The sequence below is a fragment of the Falco punctatus genome (genome assembly GCF_963210335.1).
Source record: "Falco punctatus genome assembly, contig: scaffold_22, whole genome shotgun sequence".
Classification (NCBI taxonomy): Eukaryota; Metazoa; Chordata; class Aves; order Falconiformes; family Falconidae; genus Falco; species Falco punctatus.
In genome coordinates, this window is record NW_027660223.1 from 2,964,454 (window position 1) to 2,985,692 (window position 21,239).

The 21,239-nt window shown below is 43.9% G+C and overlaps 2 protein-coding genes and 1 pseudogene across 7 annotated transcripts in view; all 3 read right to left on the bottom strand.

Annotated features, from left to right (window-relative positions):
* The window catches only part of LOC308057560 (ankyrin repeat domain-containing protein 26-like), a 39,042-nt pseudogene that overhangs the window by 12,624 nt on the left and 5,179 nt on the right, over positions 1-21,239 (bottom strand). The window lies entirely within an intron of this gene.
* LOC308057530 (uncharacterized protein) lies at positions 269-13,891 on the bottom strand. 5 transcript variants are annotated; one of them, XM_080411617.1, is made up of 4 exons: positions 13,647-13,891; positions 8,033-8,118; positions 4,383-4,609; positions 269-3,537 (listed from the first exon to the last, which is right to left on the bottom strand). In XM_080411617.1, exons 1-4 carry the CDS (start codon positions 13,684-13,686, stop codon positions 3,366-3,368), a joined length of 525 nt encoding a protein of 174 aa, XP_080267743.1. In that variant the 5' UTR covers positions 13,687-13,891; the 3' UTR covers positions 269-3,365. The 5 variants fall into 5 exon arrangements, 4 of the variants coding, with proteins under 4 accessions (XP_080267743.1, XP_080267742.1, XP_080267741.1 ...); XM_080411616.1 differs by having other exon boundaries at positions 7,994-8,118; XM_080411615.1 differs by lacking the exon at positions 13,647-13,891 and adding an exon at positions 8,810-9,191.
* Positions 5,371-6,667, bottom strand: LOC308057527 (uncharacterized protein). Its single transcript, XM_080411609.1, is given in 9 exon segments — positions 5,371-5,649; positions 5,651-5,775; positions 5,779-5,845; positions 5,847-5,932; positions 5,936-5,976; positions 5,979-6,029; positions 6,032-6,317; positions 6,319-6,369; positions 6,371-6,667. Coding segments are annotated over 9 exon segments (1,140 nt in total). The 5' UTR covers positions 6,527-6,667; the 3' UTR covers positions 5,371-5,372.

Sequence of the window (21,239 nt, forward strand, 5' to 3'; positions counted from 1 at the left end):
CATTTTCAGCAAAGTAGCAGAACCTGTTTTGAGACAGAAAAGACACAAAGCTGCACAAATACTGCCCAATGTATAAGCTGTTCAATGCTTTGCTGCATTAGGTGCAGGTGGCAGGTCTCGGTAGCGGGAAGGTCCCTGTGAGAAGGAGCCAGGGGTCGTCCCGTGCTGGACATGGACGGTTTCGATGGACCCACCGCAGGGCACAGCTGAGCCTCTCAGCCGTGCTGGCAGCTCCTCAGGAAAAACAAACGTAGGAAAGGGTGAAACCACCACACGGGCAGAGAAGGGGAAAAGCATGTGAAAACCAGCCCCGCAAACGAACACCCAGGTCAGCGAAGGAGGAGGGAGAGGTGCTGCTCCAGGTGCCAGAGCAGAGATTCCCCTGCAGCCCCTGAGAGAACCATGCTGGAGCAGATACCCACAGCGCAGTGCTGCGCAGGACCCCGTGCCAGAGCAGGCGGATCCTTCCCGAAGGACCTGCGACCCATGGAGGGCCCAGGCTGGAGGAGATTTTCCCCAAAGGACTGCAGCCTGGGGGAGGACTCACACTGGAGCAGGGAAAAGGGACGAGGAAGGAGCAGCAGAGAGAAACTGCTACGTCCCGACTGCAGACCGCAGCCTCCCCGTGCTGCCTGGGGAGGTGGCAGGGAAGGAGCGCAGCAGAGCTTGAGCAGGGGGGGTGCCGACGTGTCCTTCTCAGGTTTGGGGTCTTTGTTTCTCACTATCCAAATGTATTTTAATCGGTGGAGTCTGTTTTGCCAGTGACAGTCACTGGGAAGTGACAGCCCTGCCTTCACACTGACCCACAGGCTTTTTCACCCCGTTTCGTCAATGAGGGGCAGTGGCAGCACTGGGCGGGGAGTTTGGCCTTCAGCCAAGGTTAACACTTGCCTAATGAAATTTTAGCATAGTTTAAGAGCCCTAGTAAGTGATGCTTATGTTTATATAATGCCTTGTGCATATATGCAAGCATCTTATGACAGTTGAAATTTGTTATATATATGTACTTATTATTTTTAAGCAAAGCCATTATTTTGCTGTACTCTTTCTCATTAGCTGTTGAGGGGTGTGCTGGTTGTGGCTGGGATAGTGTTAATTTTCTTCACAGTCGCTGGTACAGGGCCATGTTTTACAGCTGTGCCGCAAACAGGGTTGGTAGCACGGGGATGTGTTCCTTATGGCCCAGCAGCGCTCACACAGAGCCAAGGCCTTTTCTGCTCCTCACCCCACCCCACCAGCCAGCAGGCTGGGGGTACGCAAGGAGCCGGGCCGGGACACAGCTGGGACAGCTGACCCCAGCTGACCCAAGGGATGTGCCATGCCACACGGCATCATGCTCAGCATATAAAGCTGGGGGAGGACGAAGGAAGGGAGGGACATCCAGAGTGATGGCACTTTGTCTTCCCAAGTATTTGTTATGCGTGACGGAGCCCTGCTGTCCTGGAGATGGCTGAACACCCGCCTGCCCATGGGACGTGCTGGATGAATTCCTTGCTTTGCTTTGCTTGCGTGCGTGGCTTTTGCTATTAAACTGTTTTCATGCCGACCCATGAGTTTTCTCACTTTTCCCTTTCCGATGCTCTCCCCCACCCCACTGGGGTGGAACAAGTGAGTGGCTGTGTGGTGCTTAGGTGTTTAGGTGTGGCTGGGCTTAAACCACATCAAGGGGATATAAAGAAGAAAAAGCTCTTGCTGACTTTTGATGACCGCATTAGAAGGAGCTGAACTGTACTTTGCAAGAAACTGCTTCTCCAGCTCTGACTAGACAGAGAACCAATGATAACGTAAGGCACGTCGGCTGGCAATGCAGGCAACATCTCAGGTTAAGTGACAGTTTCACAGCTTTTGAGGGGGATCTCTAGTCACAAAGAGATACTATATCAAAATATGAAATTAACATACTTTGGAGTGCATACAAAGAAATCATGTTTTAAGGGGAACTTGTAACAGCTGAAGACAGAGACTTGAAAACATACCCATATGAACCACACTAAGCTCTTCCAACAGCAGCATAGTCTCCTTGTAGGTTGAAGCTTGTAACCGGACATCCTCTGAAGGTGGGTCAGATGAGTGAGTTAAACCAGGGTCATCAGTTACTTCCACTGGTATGCTGACCTACAAAAAATACAGTACTTTCTGTAATTCCACTGTCTAGTATTACAGACCATTACAAATGCAGGAATGATTCATTCTCTCCTTCACAGCCCACAGATTTGTCTCAAATACAATAAAGCTGCATACCAGCAGCAATTTGTACATCTGGTTGATCACTACATAAACACTGCTCCCATCTAAGTGATTAAAAGCTGATAGAGACTGTTTATCAAGAAACTAGTTTTACAGTACCTCGTTCCTTTCACTCCTGGTTGTTGCTGCAGGTCTAGAAAACAAGAAATATATTTCAGTACTGAAATGCTTACTTTGCATTATGAATAATACCTACAGTTGCTTTGAAAACTTAATTGCAGAACTGAATTAAACTAAAATCTGGTATAGTAACTTTGCTAGATATAGTTCAAGACTGAAACAATTATTGTGTGCTATTAATGTCTACTGGAAGGCTAATTTTTCCGCAAGATATTAAGCAAATAGTTGAAATAACTGTTCCCTAAACTTCACGCAAAGTGACAGAAATCTTACAGCTACAGACATGTAGCTATACGCTTACGTGCATTCCCTGTTTAATACCAGGGGTTTAGCTCTCTTCAGTACCGAGAATCCTTCTCCTACAGGTCAATGAACTGTAATTTTGGATTCTCTGGTGTCCTGGGTCTGGCTGGGACGCAGTTTATTTTCTTCACAGCAGCCCACACAGGGCTGTGTGTTAGATTTCTGACCAAAACAGTGTTGATAACACACCAGATTTTTAGCTAGGGCTGAACAGTGTCAACAACTTCTCTTTCTCACTTTGCCACAACCCACACAAGTAAGTTCAGGGTGGGCAAGAAGTCAGGAGGGTACACAGCTGCAAGAGAAAAGGTGGAGCGGGGAGCAGGGCAAAAAATCCTGAGATACCTGCAGTGAAAAAACTGAGATACCTCACCCTTTTTAAACACATGAAATACTTCTATGCCTGTGCACACACACTCATGTAATTAATCAGAATTCGTGCACGTGACCTTATTGTTGACTTGGCCAGCATGTTCAAAAGCACTCTAAACAGAAGTGAAGTGTTTGTCAACACAAAGCGCATCAGGTAGTCACAGGAAAGAACAAGAAAGAACAAGAAAGAACATCAGGTGGTCACACGAAAGAACAAGAATCTTCATATGCATCAGGTTTACAAAAAACCTTAAACACACAACAAAACCCCAAACTTGCCTCTAGCTCTCAGGCCAATTTTTATCATTAAGTGAGTTTTATTTTCAACATTCCTTATATGCATACCTTCCTTCATCCTCAGATGTTTCACTGGAAGTGCTATCATCCGGTACTTGACCATGATTGCCACTGGAAGAGCTCATCTGCTGATGAGCCTTCTGCTTTGAAGGCTGTCTTTTACTTTCCTTTGCACCTTTGGCATTCAGGGCAATTTTACTGCATTACACAGAAAGAAAGAAAAAAAACAAAACACCAAGTGAGTAGGTTTATAAAAAAATATTTCTGTGAAACAGACATACTTAAGATGATGTCCAGAAACAACCGAGACAAAAAATAGCTATGATAAAATCACAGACTTGACTGTAAAGATCGTGGAATATGCCCAAGTATTTAAAACCCTTCCCCTAGAGTGAGGGGGACACGTGGAATCTGAGCTGGATCCAGGTTAAGCTGGACTATATCCAACAGCCACGTTACAGAAAGCATCTAGAGCAGAGATTCCTTTGAAGGACAGACAGAAAAAGCTCCTGCTTAGGTCTGCATAAAAATACGTGTGCCTTCTTTAGACTTTTGAGATTGGTTTGGTAATATCATCTTTTCCCCTCTCCCGACAAAGGGCATATTAACTTAATGAAAAGGAAAACACCAACTGCACGGAGATCACTAAAATCACCTAGAAAAGGGAGTAGTAGCAAACCCCAAGTTCCTACTTTTCTTTTCTAGGTGGCCATTTCCTACAAAAATAACTGCTTTTTCCAGTCTTCAGTTCTGGTTTTGAAGATGCATTTTACCTCAGTGTTGACATGGAAATCACAGGAATTTAGGTGGGCGTTTTCTTTTGTTTTCCCCTTTTCTTTTTTTAGAGCAGGCAATAAATTTGAACCTCCATCGTGCGCTTCATTTTGTCTAAAAAGAATTTTTCTTCATTTTTTGAGAAGCAGTGGACTACTCACTATGGCTTTCACCACTGAGGAAACTACTTCAACTACCACAGTATCAGAAAACCTAAGACACTTACATAGTACTACAAATAAGAGCTAGAGATTATTTCCTTAGCTTACCCTTTCATTGGCATTTTAATCAATTTTGAGCTCTCCCCAGATGAAAAACTCTTTTTGTCTTTTTCTTCTATCGTGTTTTCATTCTCCATTTTCAAACAGTCATTCTTCCTTACAGTAATCTTTTGTTTCATTTGCCGATTAGTGATGTTATTTAATTTATCCACACATTCCTGTTTTGCCACGGCCTGCACTTTTGAACATCTTTGTTTGCTTTTTTCCTTCTTAACCTATAAAAACAAAGTTAAGCTTCACGTATTTCTAGAAGACAGAAACACCACATCCAAGATTGATTAATTCAGAGTTTACCCCTGAAATAATATAAAATGATCTTTTTTTTAATTCATAGAGAAGCATTTTCACAAAACTACACTACAAGGTGTATTATGCCATTGAAAGTACTTTGAATTCACTCATGATGCAAGACATAACAAAAATACAGCCCTTAGAAAGAAAACAATAGTGTCTCTTAAAACATGAACAAGAAAAAAGTGAAAACAGTACTGATGGACAAAGCGTTAGGAGGACTGCACAATGTTCGTTGTAACACCACCAGAAAAAAATCAAGTGGAACTGCGAACAAGGGGAGGAAAGAAAAAAAGATCCCAAACCCACAAACACAACTGGTTTCACAGGAAAGAGGAATTTTAGTGAAAGGCAATGAAGACACACCACGCAGATATCACAGCACATGAATTATTAGTCAGGACCCTGTTCAGAAGCTATTTTCATTCTTTGATTCAGAATCAGAACCTGGATTTCTTTTTATGGCAATGAAGAGATAACTACTTGCACTGGAACCAAGTGCCACCTATTGTTAAACTGGAACAATAATGCATTCCGTTTTCCAAAAATGGGGAAAAAAGACAACTCTCTACTGCTCTCTTTATTCACCAGTCACCAATTTAATTAGAACAAACCCCAATTTGTAGGAAGCATCCTCCTTTAATGATGAATAGCTAAAGTGAACAGGACCGTTGATCCAGAGCGAGATTAAAGAATAAAGAGTAGCAGGTGAACCACCTCTTTTAGCAGCTGTACCTTCTCTTTCTCCAAAGCCAGGAATACTATTTGCAGCATTCCTACCCTACCCTTAAATCTTCCCGTATCTTGTTTTAGTTCTTCATCAAGATTCCTTTTCAGCATGACGTATGATTGCTGAGCATTTGCAAAAAGTCTTTCCATTTCTGTTTCTCCTATTTTGTTGTTAATAAAGCAGTCCCTGGGAAAATCATCACTAAATCCAGAGTCTTTTCCAAGTTTCCTCTGTTACAGAAAGTGCATTTTCATCACATGTAGAAACTGGTCTTATTTTAGGAATAATATTAGAAATGTCATCCAAAAGACTTGTTTTAAAGCTGTATCTCAGGGAGTATTCAGGACTTCCCACTGCATTTCAACTACTTTCAGTTTCATTCTCTTCCATTTCCATACAAGGCATTTTTTTCTCTCTCTTTCTCTCTCCCTCCTTCTGCTAGAGGCATCTTTGTATCATCGATATTGTTTGTGCAATCTTCTTCATCTGTACTCCAGGTATCTTCCATGTTTGCATTTCAGTTATCTTGATCAGAAAGGACACCAAGACTCGGAATACAGTTTCCATTTTGGGTACTTTTCCACCTAGCATAAGTTTAATATCTCCAAATTCACTTTACTTTCTAAGCTGTTACTTGATTCCGTTGCATGAGATGAAACAACATGAGAACTCTTCAATTCAGCACTGAAGCCATCTTCTGACATTTCTTCCACAAGGGAAGTAGTTCTCCCAGTTTCATTAATTTCACCAAGCAGCTGCTTTAGCTCTGCTGTAACATTTTTACAATTTGTTTTCAATTCCCTTTTCTCATTTTCAACCCACATTCTTGCATATCTTTCTTTCCAAGGTCTTGGACTTAACTGCTTGTCAGCACTGTGCAATTCCTCATTTTCTGCTGTGAAATTTCTGATGTAAAACTTCTGCCTTACCAGTGTGGTTTTCATGTGCTGTTTTTTTCTATCAAGTTGGTAGTTTCTAAAATATATTTATCCTTAAGTAAACAGGTACAGACAGAAAGATTATCAAGAAAAATTACTACAGTTAATCTATGCAATTTCTGTTGCAAACTCATCCTATAATAGAAATAAGGCATTTTGAAAGCCATTTTCATTAAAAAAAATCAAGGGACACTAAATGAAAGGTTCACTGCACACCATCTTCTTAACAAGAGAAGGACTCAGAGACAGCAGTTTCTTGGGTTAGGTTTGCCTAGGCATTAGGGTTGCTTTTACCTTTTAGCCTGCTTGCTTGCTGTAACTGCTGGCATTTGTCACAGAGCATGTTTATTTTTCACGGTTTATTGCTTTAATACCATTTTTCATTAAAACTGCCAACATTTTCCTCACCTACCCTCCTCCCTCCATCGCGCTCTACCGTCTGGCATTGTACAGTCCCCGGCCACCTAAGCTAACCCAACGGGAATGAACATGACAAGCTTCTTACTGTTCACCACACGGAGAACTGGCTAAGGGAGGATTATTTCTTCACCCAAGCTTCAGAAATAATGAATTCCACTCCAAGGTGCAAAGGAAAGGATTTATTAGGGGAACCTGCCTGCTCCTGCCCTCATCCCAGGAATCAGGAACCCAAGCTCGCAGGAAAACCGCACCACACCTTAATCCTACCCAGCCCCCTCAAGTCCCTGTCCCCACGCTCTGTTTCTCAACAGCACCGACGGCTTCTGCCCCGTGTCACAGTCCTGCCCACACGCCCCTTCCCCTCGTGGTGCCTCCTGAAGAGGGCCTGCAGCCTTGGTGTCCCAGCGGGCTGAGACCGTCACGCTCCTCACGCTCCTCTCGTCAGCCAGGCCCTGTTCTCCCGCGGCAAAGACCCCTCCGCTCACAAGAGGGAAGGAGCACCTCAGCCAGACACCACCTGTCTCACCCTCCCCCTTCCCAAGCTCACTGGCCAACTACTACCACCTTGCAACAGGCTTAAGTCCTGCGCTTTGCCTGTTGGAATTAGGCACGTCCCTCTCTCGTGACGCCCGGCTGTGGGGTGGAAATCATTTGCTACGCTGTCCCTTCGGGTGTTCGTTCCAGAGGACGCCAGACCCCGCTGTGCAGCCCTGCCCCGCACACCCGCCACAAGCAGGACGCCTGCCTTATTCCCCTCTAGGATACCCTCTGAGAAAACCCTTTTCAAACACTTCACGTGGCCAAACAAGAGCGTATTTTGCAGAGGCTGGGGAAGCATCAGAAAGGTCGCGATATTTCAAGGTGTTCTCTTTGATCTTTGTCTTACAAAGAGGAAGACCGGCATGTTTCATCAAACAGATCAGCATATTATAGACAAATCTCCCTCTTCACTTGAACGTGCATTTTGCACAGGCAATAAAACCCACATTTGGTGGCACTGTTTCTCAGCAGTGCACAAGAGGAGAAACACCGCTCAAAATTTAAGCAAACCAACTGAAAACAACAAGCATCCGACAGTGACAAGGATTTAACCCCACCATAAGAAGACTGTATCCAACTTTATTTCGGACGGTAAACACAGCCTTCACCTACAGGACGTCCCTTCTGCATTATTCATTGACTGGTAAGTTTTCTTTACCTTAGTGTATAATACAGCCTACTGAATCAGACTGCAATCCAAAATATTTGGGTTTACATACCCGCACACCATAATATTCAATGCCATCTTTCATGTCTTCTTTTTCAGCTGATGATGACATATGAAAGGTAGATCCCGAGTTCTCACCTGCAGTGAAAAACCACACATTTTTATAACCATCAAGACTTCATATTACTTATTTACACCTAGAGTGCATCCTGAATCATCCTACTTGTGACAAAAAACTTAACACAAAATAAAAAAAAATACTACATGCAGGACTGACCATTTAGTAAAGGAGAAATCCTTCAGATGAGAGTTCTACGCCAACAGCAAAACTTCCCTGCCATTCTACACTCCAGATGCTCAAGAGACAGCGTCGCAAACTACAGGCAGAAGCCCTTCACAACAAACCCTGAACTTTCAGTCACGTTTTAGCTCCTAGGCAAAGCGTAACAGTAAGGTATCAAAAATTAAGACGGGGGGAAAAGTGCTTGGCCAGATCATAGCTTTCTTCTGCTACGTTATCATCCAAGAATGTCCAGGTGTTCAGACAGGTCAGCCCTAAACCACATACACTTTCAGCACTATGCCACAAGAACCCGAACCCAAAGAGATACAAACACATCCAAAGGGCACACGTAACGCAAACAAGGTAACTTCCTTTACAACTTGCCGGCAAGCGCCGTGACAGCTGGTGTTAATTAACAAATACTAAGCACTTCATTGCTATAGCGCGCACCCACACCGTAAGTGCATTCCTAAGGCAGACATCGATAAAAGCTCACTTCAGCCTGTACGTGTTTACAGACAAACATTTAGTCCACCAGGAAGTTACCGGTGTGGCGCTCCCCTGAAACAATCCGTGAGCGCGCTCCGTGTCTGTCTGCAGCTGGAAGCAACACACCAGGTGATCCTTCTTCCGGACTTTCAGAATCCGTCTGTAGAGCATAAAACACGGGCGTGAGCATCGGTACAAATTCTCAACTCATTTCTACGCAAAATGTTCCTGCTAAGCCAACTTGCACAGCATGGAATCACAAAAGCCTTTGATCAGCCCCTTGGAAAGGGCACGTCAAGACACAGTATATTGGAAAATCACAGCAGACTTGTGTGTTTTCAGATCTTAGGCAAAAACCTCACAACTCATCTAAACTAGTCTGTCACGCTGGCAAACTGCACAGCCGCAAGGGAGAATTAACACGGTAACTCGAGCTGTGGGTTGCCAACCCGTAACTGTAGGTCTGGGGGGGACCCAACTTTCGGACTGAACTGGTACCCGATACTCAAATTTGTGCTGACGTTCCCCAGGCACACGTCCTGCAGTGGGGAGCGAACACATTGCTACTCCCAGTTGCAAGGGTTGAACAAAGACGAGCAAGACAAAGCTTACAGAAACCAAGGCTACAAAAAAAAAAAAACCCAAAACAACCCAGCAGCGTTTTAGCCTTGTATTTTTAAGAAGCGGGTGGGGAAGAGTTCCTTCTTCCTCACAAGAGAAGTCAGAGGGGGTAAGCTACAGACTCTGCCCGCTTTCTTCTAACCCATTCCCACAGACAGGAAGAACTAAAAGGGCAAACACAGCCAGCACGTGTGGTATTTCTGTTGAACGCTACTCTCAAAAAGGGCCAAAACGGTAGAAAGGCTCTTTCCCAAAGCAGCTCATCATCTAGGCTGCAGACCCTAAGGGCAACCACTGAACACGTCAGCGGAATAGAGTTGTGTGGTGAAAAAGCAACAATCCCGCCAGCCCCGCTGAGAAGCTCAGACTATTTTAAGCAGCAAGAAACTTCACTGCCGCAATACTGTACCAGAAACCCAACTCCAAGGGCCAGCTGCCATGAGACCCAAATCATTAGCTCGACCTACCTTCACCCCAAGCCTCGCTGAACAGCTAGCACACAGCACAAGTATTTCAAGGGCCCCCAGTTACAAACATACAGCAGAACCAGGAGAAGGGGAAATAAGCCTCAGCCGCGGCAGGGCCCAAGCTCCGAGTGCTTCTGGATCTCGCTCCCCACCCCCGCCCCACTGGGAACCCCGGTGTCCTTCACGGGAAATACCTCAGAATCCCAGGGAGATTCAGCACCTTCCTCTTCCTCTGCTCCCACCGCAGTCAGGGCACCTACAAAGGCAGTAAGAGGTGAGACACTGAGCCCTTCTATTTCACTCTGCTTTTCCCCATCACCCCTGCGCCCAAAAGATGCACAGCGGTTCTGTTGCTGAGGACAAACTAAGCAGTGAGTGTTGAATTCAAGGGTTTCTTCACACCCAGCACACAACAGACCACGGTACTTCCTTTGGATCGCCACCTCTCTTGCCTCCTCTCCAGCAGGAGATGGCTATGCACAAAGCTTTGCTGCTAGAGAGGGACGCAACATTCTTCGCACAAGAAAAGCGAGCAAGACAGGAAGAAAATCCGGAACATCATAAAAATACAAAAGGGTCTACTATTGATGAATCACAGGGCCAGCCTCGCTTTTGGCATTTTCTCCTGTAGGCGACTCCTTTTACAAACTTTCATTGTCTACGTGCTACTCCTAGAAGCCTCTCCACCCACGTACAGCAGCGGGTGGTCAGTCGGTCAGACAGACGGGGCTGCTCCTACTCTCCTTCCATGAAGGTACGCTTACCAGACTTCTTCTGTCACTTCACCAATGTTCACTCAGGTCACAAACAGAAAAATGCAGGCAGCTTCCTACCATGCAATTTGATACGCGCCATCACTCCCATCATGTAACATGGACACCACAATTTTGCTTAGAAGATAAGACTTAGATGTGGATGCAGGAGAGCTGTGACACCTCCCCTGTGCACAGCACAGGCTGAATGACCAGCTTTTCTGGTCAACTGTATCTGCCTGAAAGCTGGATAAAAGCAGACCTGCGAGCACCCAGGGTTTTGTTTTGTACGGGCCTTCTAAGGATGCAAGTCACATTCTCTGTTCAGAGTACGTAGGTGTCTTCGTCTTCTGGATTCTGTTTCAGAGTGCAGTCACTTCAAAATTAGGCGCCATGCTGCTAGAATGAAAAGCAACCCTTAACTCCTCTTCAGCCTTGCCCGTCACGGTCAACAGGAAGGTGTTCAGCAGCAGCTATTTGAGCCTGAAGTCTCCCTTTTTAGGTAAAATTTTAACAACATTGGAGCCCCTAAGAATCCTTTTCCACAGGGTTTAATCAATCTTGACATTTCTGTATGATGGGTACAGAACAAGGAAGAAGCAGGAAAGATGAAAGGCTACAGTGTTCTTCTATCTGCAAAATTCCAGTTCTCATCGTGTCGGTAACTCTAGTCAGTTAATTATTTTTCCAACCACTGGAAAAATAACTCAAAAACATAAACTAAAAAGATAAGGACTTCTCCCATTAGCTGTTGCAAGTAAAATTTCTTCTTTCCTTGGAGCAGTAATTCACGAGTCTATTTTCTGCCAACACTGGCTTCTATTGGCTTCTGTCAACACTGTGAAAGAGGAGGACTCCTCACTGTCAAGAGTTCTTCACTTTTAGCACAGGGAGAAAGTCTTAGTTAAAACACTGGCAGAACCCTACTCCAAGGCTTCTGAAGAGCCCACCATTCAAAAAAACGTATATAAAAAATTCACAGGGTAAACCAGATTCCAGTATTTTTGCCTGTCATTTATTGCTACCATGCATTTTTATTAACGGATGCCTGCAGTGCAGCGCATACAAAAAGATGCAAATCCCCCACCTTTTACTCTGGTCTGCTCTCTAGCTAGCATTGAAAAATGACTTCTGGTCATCTTAGTTCTTTCCAATTAGTCCTCACCTCTCCACTCTATTCTGAGACTTCCCTCCTCATAAATTGTCTTACATAATGACTTTTGGCAGATTGCAGTGGACAGCAGCTACTCTTCTATGCAGAAAACACGAGAACACCACTACTTTGCCTCAAAAATAGATTTTAAGGATGTATTACTATGCAACAGTAACAAAGTAAATAGGATGGGAAATTCCAGCTCTCACTGAACATTTAATTGTGAAAGATACTGTACCTGTTCTCCAGATTTATGAAATCAAGTTGTCAAGGATGGCATTTCAACCCTTTTAGAGTCAGAAATATTTGCGCTGCAGGAATCATGATGCTTTGCTGAAGCAACCTAAATTCCTTAAACCCAAATCCAAACATAAACTGTTTGAAAGAAAGAAATTTTTACATCTACACCTACTTCTTAGCACCCGACCTTCAAGGTAACATATGGCTAAAAACCAGCATGACGCAGGTGAATAAAGCCACACAGGAAAAACAGCCGACATGAAATGAGCCACGAAAAGGCAACCTTTCTGTGTTTGTAATATCGTAACATACTGGTCCGTTGTGGGGCTACACTTCACGTTACCGTGGAATACAGACATAACCAAAACTCAAGTTTTAACCGAACAACCTCTAACAAGTATTTGTGTGTCTTACCAGAACACTGTCACTGCAAAATAAAGGGCAAGAGAGGACCTGTTGCTTACCCATTGCAAATACAGGAGAGGGAGAAGAGCGAGAGGAGAAGGAGGAAGATACATCTCCTAGAGAGAAGTTTCATCTCTATTATTGTCAAAAGAACAACAATACTGGTTTTTTTCTTCGCCTAAAGCAAAGATGCCAAAGAACTTGTAACTTCTAAGTATAGAACACAAATAGTTCCAAGTCCGCTTACTTTTCTGCATATCTGTTCACCTCTCTCTGGTTTATATTGTCAATAGACAGTTGTAGAAACTCTAAAACCTGAATGGCAAATTGTTTCTCATCCGATTAACAAGTGTGATTAATACAAAATACAACACAAATTATCAACTATACAAATCAATAAACCTCAGAACAAAGAAACAAAAAAACCCCATTAAGGTTACATATCCTCTCTCCAATACATAGCCGACCAGCTAGCCGCCTCAACTTTAGCCTTGTTTCCAAAGAAAAAAGAATTCCTGACAACACGCTGACACTAATTTCCTCCCATCTTGTCTCTCTTCCTCACCTCCCTCCCCTGCCTCTGAGCCTGCTGGTCATTTTCCATGAAACAAGAGAGGGAAGCCTCAGAGGAACGTGTTTGTACATGTTTCAAAACAACTGCCAGGCAGGTAGAGATAAAGCCAGGCAAGTAATATTTCCTGAAAACTACAGCTACGGCACGAGCCCAAGAATTACCCTTTGTGGCTCACGGGCAGCTCCTGGACAGCCTAGCCTACAGATCCCTAGCCTGGAATCAGCCACAGCACATGCTCAAAGGACCAAGACAATCAGGAGGGGGGGGGGGGGGGGTGAGCCACGGAAAGAAAAGCAGACTTCAGGACTGCCTGAAAAGGGGAGATGACAGCAAGTACGGTGTAGGAAGCGTACATCACGGAAGGGTATGGACAGTGCTGAACAGCAGACTAGAGGAGGGAGCAAACACATACACCGAGGATTATTTCAGTACACCTTCTGCTCCCGGGATGCCTTGCTAGAGCCATTCATTTCGTATTAGAAAGAAAATTGCAAGTACAATGGGTCTGTTCATAAAAGAACACTACAAAGAGATTGTTATGAACACCTTCAATATCTTCTGCGTGTCCTAAACCAAATTCCTCCAACAGATCCGCAAAACAAATCAATCAGATGCTTTATTAAATACTCCCATCTAGAAAGATTACAAAGCTAAACCCAGAACTACATGCCGTGAACATTACCTGATTTCTGCTGCATTTTTTTAGGAGAGGTTTCATTCATTTCCAAAACAGATTCAGGGGTCTTCAGCTATGAAAGACAATCCAATGACAAAAAAAAAAAAAAAAAAAAAAAAAAAAAAAAATTCAGACTTGAAGTAACTACATAATATTTAACGAGCAGGACAAGTAGTCAGTCTGACACGAACAAATACTTACCTGGGAATTGTCGGGGTTCTCCAAAATGCCTGGAGGTAAAAAATGTTTTGGAAAGTATTATTTCATTTAATTGAAGGCACCTTTCACTCCATTCAACATCAGCAGTTTCTACAACTAAGTATTACTCGCAAGCTTTATTCCATCGAGACTGCGATACTTAACATTCAATCTACTTCAACATCCAGCATTTGTATCAGTATACAAGAAATGGACAATGCACGCTTCCCATCGTGCGCCTTGGATTTAAGAAACAATACTCACAGAACCAGGACAAGCCATAGGAAGCAGTAAGGACATGCTTGTTAGCACAACAAGATCAAAATACTTCTTTTGAGGAGCTGAACCCTGCCTTCTACAAAGATCATTTCAAAAGCCAAAGCTGGTCTGCTGTAACGAACTACCGTAAAACAGTCCAGCAGCACTACGACTGCGATTATCCTACAAGTGTTTAATGTTGAGGAGTGTTTTCCTTTCCATCGATGGGACAGAGGAAACGTGGGTGCAGACACAGACACCTCATACACATCATTCAATGAGGTAGAAGCAAACTAGTTCTTATCAGGTTGTTCGGGTCCAGCTTGTGTGGAAAGGAAAAAAACCAACCCATTACAATTGGTTGTAATCTGCATTTATAGCACAGTTCCAAATATGTAATTTTTAAAAAATTTTTGTCCAACATGGAAATCATTTACAAACCCACACAATCTACTGGCCCACCTATATTTCTCAAGTCCTCTGCTTTAGTCATCTTACAGTTTGAGTCCTCTCATGAAAGAAGTGCATGAAATGTTACTAAGAATGGCTCCACAGCATTATTTTCATGTTTACAAAAACGGTTAAAAAGCAAACAGCATTTGATTTCAGTAAACTTGGTGGTCTAGCAGTATAGAAAAACCTTAGAAAGATTAGCGTAATCACCTTTTACCTCCTTTTTACACCGATTTTAAACTTCTCTCAGTAGAATCATACAAAGCACGACAACTACTCAGCAAGGGGATTTACAAGCTCCCAGGAGCTTTTAAAGTTTTGCTTCCAGCTTACTAAACTAAAACTGGATTCGCTTCTTCAGCTATTCTATTGTACTTACACTACAAGCAGGACTGACCGTTTAGTAAAGGAGAAATCCTTCAGATGAGAGTTCTACGCCAACAGCAAAACTTCCCTGCCATTCTACACTCCAGATGCTCAAGAGACAGCGTCGCAAACTACAGGCAGAAGCCCTTCACAACAAACCCTGAACTTTCAGTCACGTTTTAGCTCCTAGGCAAAGCGTAACAGTAAGGTATCAAAAATTAAGACGGGGGGAAAAGTGCTTGGCCAGATCATAGCTTTCTTCTGCTACGTTATCATCCAAGAATGTCCAGGTGTTCAGACAGGTCAGCCCTAAACCACATACACTTTCAGCACTATGCCACAAGAACCCGAACCCAAAGAGATACAAACACATCCAAAGGGCACACGTAACGCAAACAAGGTAACTTCCTTTACAACTTGCCAGCAAGCGCCGTGACAGCTGGTGTTAATTAACAAATACTAAGCACTTCATTGCTATAGCGCGCACCCACACCGTAAGTGCATTCCTAAGGCAGACATCGATAAAAGCTCACTTCAGCCTGTACGTGTTTACAGACAAACATTTAGTCCACCAGGAAGTTACCGGTGTGGCGCTCCCCTGAAACAATCCGTGAGCGCGCTCCGTGTCTGTCTGCAGCTGGAAGCAACACACCAGGTGATCCTTCTTCCGGACTTTCAGAATCCGTCTGTAGAGCATAAAACACGGGCGTGAGCATCGGTACAAATTCTCAACTCATTTCTACGCAAAATGTTCCTGCTAAGCCAACTTGCACAGCATGGAATCACAAAAGCCTTTGATCAGCCCCTTGGAAAGGGCACGTCAAGACACAGTATATTGGAAAATCACAGCAGACTTGTGTGTTTTCAGATCTTAGGCAAAAACCTCACAACTCATCTAAACTAGTCTGTCACGCTGGCAAACTGCACAGCCGCAAGGGAGAATTAACACGGTAACTCGAGCTGTGGGTTGCCAACCCGTAACTGCAGGTCTGGGGGGGACCCAACTTTCGGACTGAACTGGTACCCGATACTCAAATTTGTGCTGACGTTCCCCAGGCACACGTCCTGCAGTGGGGAGCGAACACATTGCTACTCCCAGTTGCAAGGGTTGAACAAAGACGAGCAAGACAAAGCTTACAGAAACCAAGGCTACAAAAAAAAAAAAACCCAAAACAACCCAGCAGCGTTTTAGCCTTGTATTTTTAAGAAGCGGGTGGGGAAGAGTTCCTTCTTCCTCACAAGAGAAGTCAGAGGGCGTAAGCTACAGACTCTGCCCGCTTTCTTCTAACCCATTCCCACAGACAGGAAGAACTAAAAGGGCAAACACAGCCAGCACGTGTGGTATTTCTGTTGAACGCTACTCTCAAAAAGGGCCAAAACGGTAGAAAGGCTCTTTCCCAAAGCAGCTCATCATCTAGGCTGCAGACCCTAAGGGCAACCACTGAACACGTCAGCGGAATAGAGTTGTGTGGTGAAAAAGCAACAATCCCGCCAGCCCCGCTGAGAAGCTCAGACTATTTTAAGCAGCAAGAAACTTCACTGCCGCAATACTGTACCAGAAACCCAACTCCAAGGGCCAGCTGCCATGAGACCCAAATCATTAGCTCGACCTACCTTCACCCCAAGCCTCGCTGAACAGCTAGCACACAGCACAAGTATTTCAAGGGCCCCCAGTTACAAACATACAGCAGAACCAGGAGAAGGGGAAATAAGCCTCAGCCGCGGCAGGGCCCAAGCTCCGAGTGCTTCTGGATCTCGCTCCCCACCCCCGCCCCACTGGGAACCCCGGTGTCCTTCACGGGAAATACCTCAGAATCCCAGGGAGATTCAGCACCTTCCTCTTCCTCTGCTCCCACCGCAGTCAGGGCACCTACAAAGGCAGTAAGAGGTGAGACACTGAGCCCTTCTATTTCACTCTGCTTTTCCCCATCACCCCTGCGCCCAAAAGATGCACAGCGGTTCTGTTGCTGAGGACAAACTAAGCAGTGAGTGTTGAATTCAAGGGTTTCTTCACACCCAGCACACAACAGACCACGGTACTTCCTTTGGATCGCCACCTCTCTTGCCTCCTCTCCAGCAGGAGATGGCTATGCACAAAGCTTTGCTGCTAGAGAGGGACGCAACATTCTTCGCACAAGAAAAGCGAGCAAGACAGGAAGAAAATCCGGAACATCATAAAAATACAAAAGGGTCTACTATTGATGAATCACAGGGCCAGCCTCGCTTTTGGCATTTTCTCCTGTAGGCGACTCCTTTTACAAACTTTCATTGTCTACGTGCTACTCCTAGAAGCCTCTCCACCCACGTACAGCAGCGGGTGGTCAGTCGGTCAGACAGACGGGGCTGCTCCTACTCTCCTTCCATGAAGGTACGCTTACCAGACTTCTTCTGTCACTTCACCAATGTTCACTCAGGTCACAAACAGAAAAATGCAGGCAGCTTCCTACCATGCAATTTGATACGCGCCATCACTCCCATCATGTAACATGGACACCACAATTTTGCTTAGAAGATAAGACTTAGATGTGGATGCAGGAGAGCTGTGACACCTCCCCTGTGCACAGCACAGGCTGAATGACCAGCTTTTCTGGTCAACTGTATCTGCCTGAAAGCTGGATAAAAGCAGACCTGCGAGCACCCAGGGTTTTGTTTTGTACGGGCCTTCTAAGGATGCAAGTCACATTCTCTGTTCAGAGTACGTAGGTGTCTTCGTCTTCTGGATTCTGTTTCAGAGTGCAGTCACTTCAAAATTAGGCGCCATGCTGCTAGAATGAAAAGCAACCCTTAACTCCTCTTCAGCCTTGCCCGTCACGGTCAACAGGAAGGTGTTCAGCAGCAGCTATTTGAGCCTGAAGTCTCCCTTTTTAGGTAAAATTTTAACAACATTGGAGCCCCTAAGAATCCTTTTCCACAGGGTTTAATCAATCTTGACATTTCTGTATGATGGGTACAGAACAAGGAAGAAGCAGGAAAGATGAAAGGCTACAGTGTTCTTCTATCTGCAAAATTCCAGTTCTCATCGTGTCGGTAACTCTAGTCAGTTAATTATTTTTCCAACCACTGGAAAAATAACTCAAAAACATAAACTAAAAAGATAAGGACTTCTCCCATTAGCTGTTGCAAGTAAAATTTCTTCTTTCCTTGGAGCAGTAATTCACGAGTCTATTTTCTGCCAACACTGGCTTCTATTGGCTTCTGTCAACACTGTGAAAGAGGAGGACTCCTCACTGTCAAGAGTTCTTCACTTTTAGCACAGGGAGAAAGTCTTAGTTAAAACACTGGCAGAACCCTACTCCAAGGCTTCTGAAGAGCCCACCATTCAAAAAAACGTATATAAAAAATTCACAGGGTAAACCAGATTCCAGTATTTTTGCCTGTCATTTATTGCTACCATGCATTTTTATTAACGGATGCCTGCAGTGCAGCGCATACAAAAAGATGCAAATCCCCCACCTTTTACTCTGGTCTGCTCTCTAGCTAGCATTGAAAAATGACTTCTGGTCATCTTAGTTCTTTCCAATTAGTCCTCACCTCTCCACTCTATTCTGAGACTTCCCTCCTCATAAATTGTCTTACATAATGACTTTTGGCAGATTGCAGTGGACAGCAGCTACTCTTCTATGCAGAAAACACGAGAACACCACTACTTTGCCTCAAAAATAGATTTTAAGGATGTATTACTATGCAACAGTAACAAAGTAAATAGGATGGGAAATTCCAGCTCTCACTGAACATTTAATTGTGAAAGATACTGTACCTGTTCTCCAGATTTATGAAATCAAGTTGTCAAGGATGGCATTTCAACCCTTTTAGAGTCAGAAATATTTGCGCTGCAGGAATCATGATGCTTTGCTGAAGCAACCTAAATTCCTTAAACCCAAATCCAAACATAAACTGTTTGAAAGAAAGAAATTTTTACATCTACACCTACTTCTTAGCACCCGACCTTCAAGGTAACATATGGCTAAAAACCAGCATGACGCAGGTGAATAAAGCCACACAGGAAAAACAGCCGACATGAAATGAGCCACGAAAAGGCAACCTTTCTGTGTTTGTAATATCGTAACATACTGGTCCGTTGTGGGGCTACACTTCACGTTACCGTGGAATACAGACATAACCAAAACTCAAGTTTTAACCGAACAACCTCTAACAAGTATTTGTGTGTCTTACCAGAACACTGTCACTGCAAAATAAAGGGCAAGAGAGGACCTGTTGCTTACCCATTGCAAATACAGGAGAGGGAGAAGAGCGAGAGGAGAAGGAGGAAGATACATCTCCTAGAGAGAAGTTTCATCTCTATTATTGTCAAAAGAACAACAATACTGGTTTTTTTCTTCGCCTAAAGCAAAGATGCCAAAGAACTTGTAACTTCTAAGTATAGAACACAAATAGTTCCAAGTCCGCTTACTTTTCTGCATATCTGTTCACCTCTCTCTGGTTTATATTGTCAATAGACAGTTGTAGAAACTCTAAAACCTGAATGGCAAATTGTTTCTCATCCGATTAACAAGTGTGATTAATACAAAATACAACACAAATTATCAACTATACAAATCAATAAACCTCAGAACAAAGAAACAAAAAAACCCCATTAAGGTTACATATCCTCTCTCCAATACATAGCCGACCAGCTAGCCGCCTCAACTTTAGCCTTGTTTCCAAAGAAAAAAGAATTCCTGACAACACGCTGACACTAATTTCCTCCCATCTTGTCTCTCTTCCTCACCTCCCTCCCCTGCCTCTGAGCCTGCTGGTCATTTTCCATGAAACAAGAGAGGGAAGCCTCAGAGGAACGTGTTTGTACATGTTTCAAAACAACTGCCAGGCAGGTAGAGATAAAGCCAGGCAAGTAATATTTCCTGAAAACTACAGCTACGGCACGAGCCCAAGAATTACCCTTTGTGGCTCACGGGCAGCTCCTGGACAGCCTAGCCTACAGATCCCTAGCCTGGAATCAGCCACAGCACATGCTCAAAGGACCAAGACAATCAGGGGGGGGGGGGGGGGGGGTGAGCCACGGAAAGAAAAGCAGACTTCAGGACTGCCTGAAAAGGGGAGATGACAGCAAGTACGGTGTAGGAAGCGTACATCACGGAAGGGTATGGACAGTGCTGAACAGCAGACTAGAGGAGGGAGCAAACACATACACCGAGGATTATTTCAGTACACCTTCTGCTCCCGGGATGCCTTGCTAGAGCCATTCATTTCGTATTAGAAAGAAAATTGCAAGTACAATGGGTCTGTTCATAAAAGAACACTACAAAGAGATTGTTATGAACACCTTCAATATCTTCTGCGTGTCCTAAACCAAATTCCTCCAACAGATCCGCAAAACAAATCAATCAGATGCTTTATTAAATACTCCCATCTAGAAAGATTACAAAGCTAAACCCAGAACTACATGCCGTGAACATTACCTGATTTCTGCTGCATTTTTTTAGGAGAGGTTTCATTCATTTCCAAAACAGATTCAGGGGTCTTCAGCTATGAAAGACAATCCAATGACAAAAAAAAAAAAAAAAAAAAAAAAAAAAAAAAATTCAGACTTGAAGTAACTACATAATATTTAACGAGCAGGACAAGTAGTCAGTCTGACACGAACAAATACTTACCTGGGAATTGTCGGGGTTCTCCAAAATGCCTGGAGGTAAAAAATGTTTTGGAAAGTGTTATTTCATTTAATTGAAGGCACCTTTCACTCCATTCAACATCAGCAGTTTCTACAACTAAGTATTACTCGCAAGCTTTATTCCATCGAGACTGCGATACTTAACATTCAATCTACTTCAACATCCAGCATTTGTATCAGTATACAAGAAATGGACAATGCACGCTTCCCATCGTGCGCCTTGGATTTAAGAAACAATACTCACAGAACCAGGACAAGCCATAGGAAGCAGTAAGGACATGCTTGTTAGCACAACAAGATCAAAATACTTCTTTTGAGGAGCTGAACCCTGCCTTCTACAAAGATCATTTCAAAAGCCAAAGCTGGTCTGCTGTAACGAACTACCGTAAAACAGTCCAGCAGCACTACGACTGCGATTATCCTACAAGTGTTTAATGTTGAGGAGTGTTTTCCTTTCCATCGATGGGACAGAGGAAACGTGGGTGCAGACACAGACACCTCATACACATCATTCAATGAGGTAGAAGCAAACTAGTTCTTATCAGGTTGTTCGGGTCCAGCTTGTGTGGAAAGGAAAAAAACCAACCCATTACAATTGGTTGTAATCTGCATTTATAGCACAGTTCCAAATATGTAATTTTTAAAAAATTTTTGTCCAACATGGAAATCATTTACAAACCCACACAATCTAC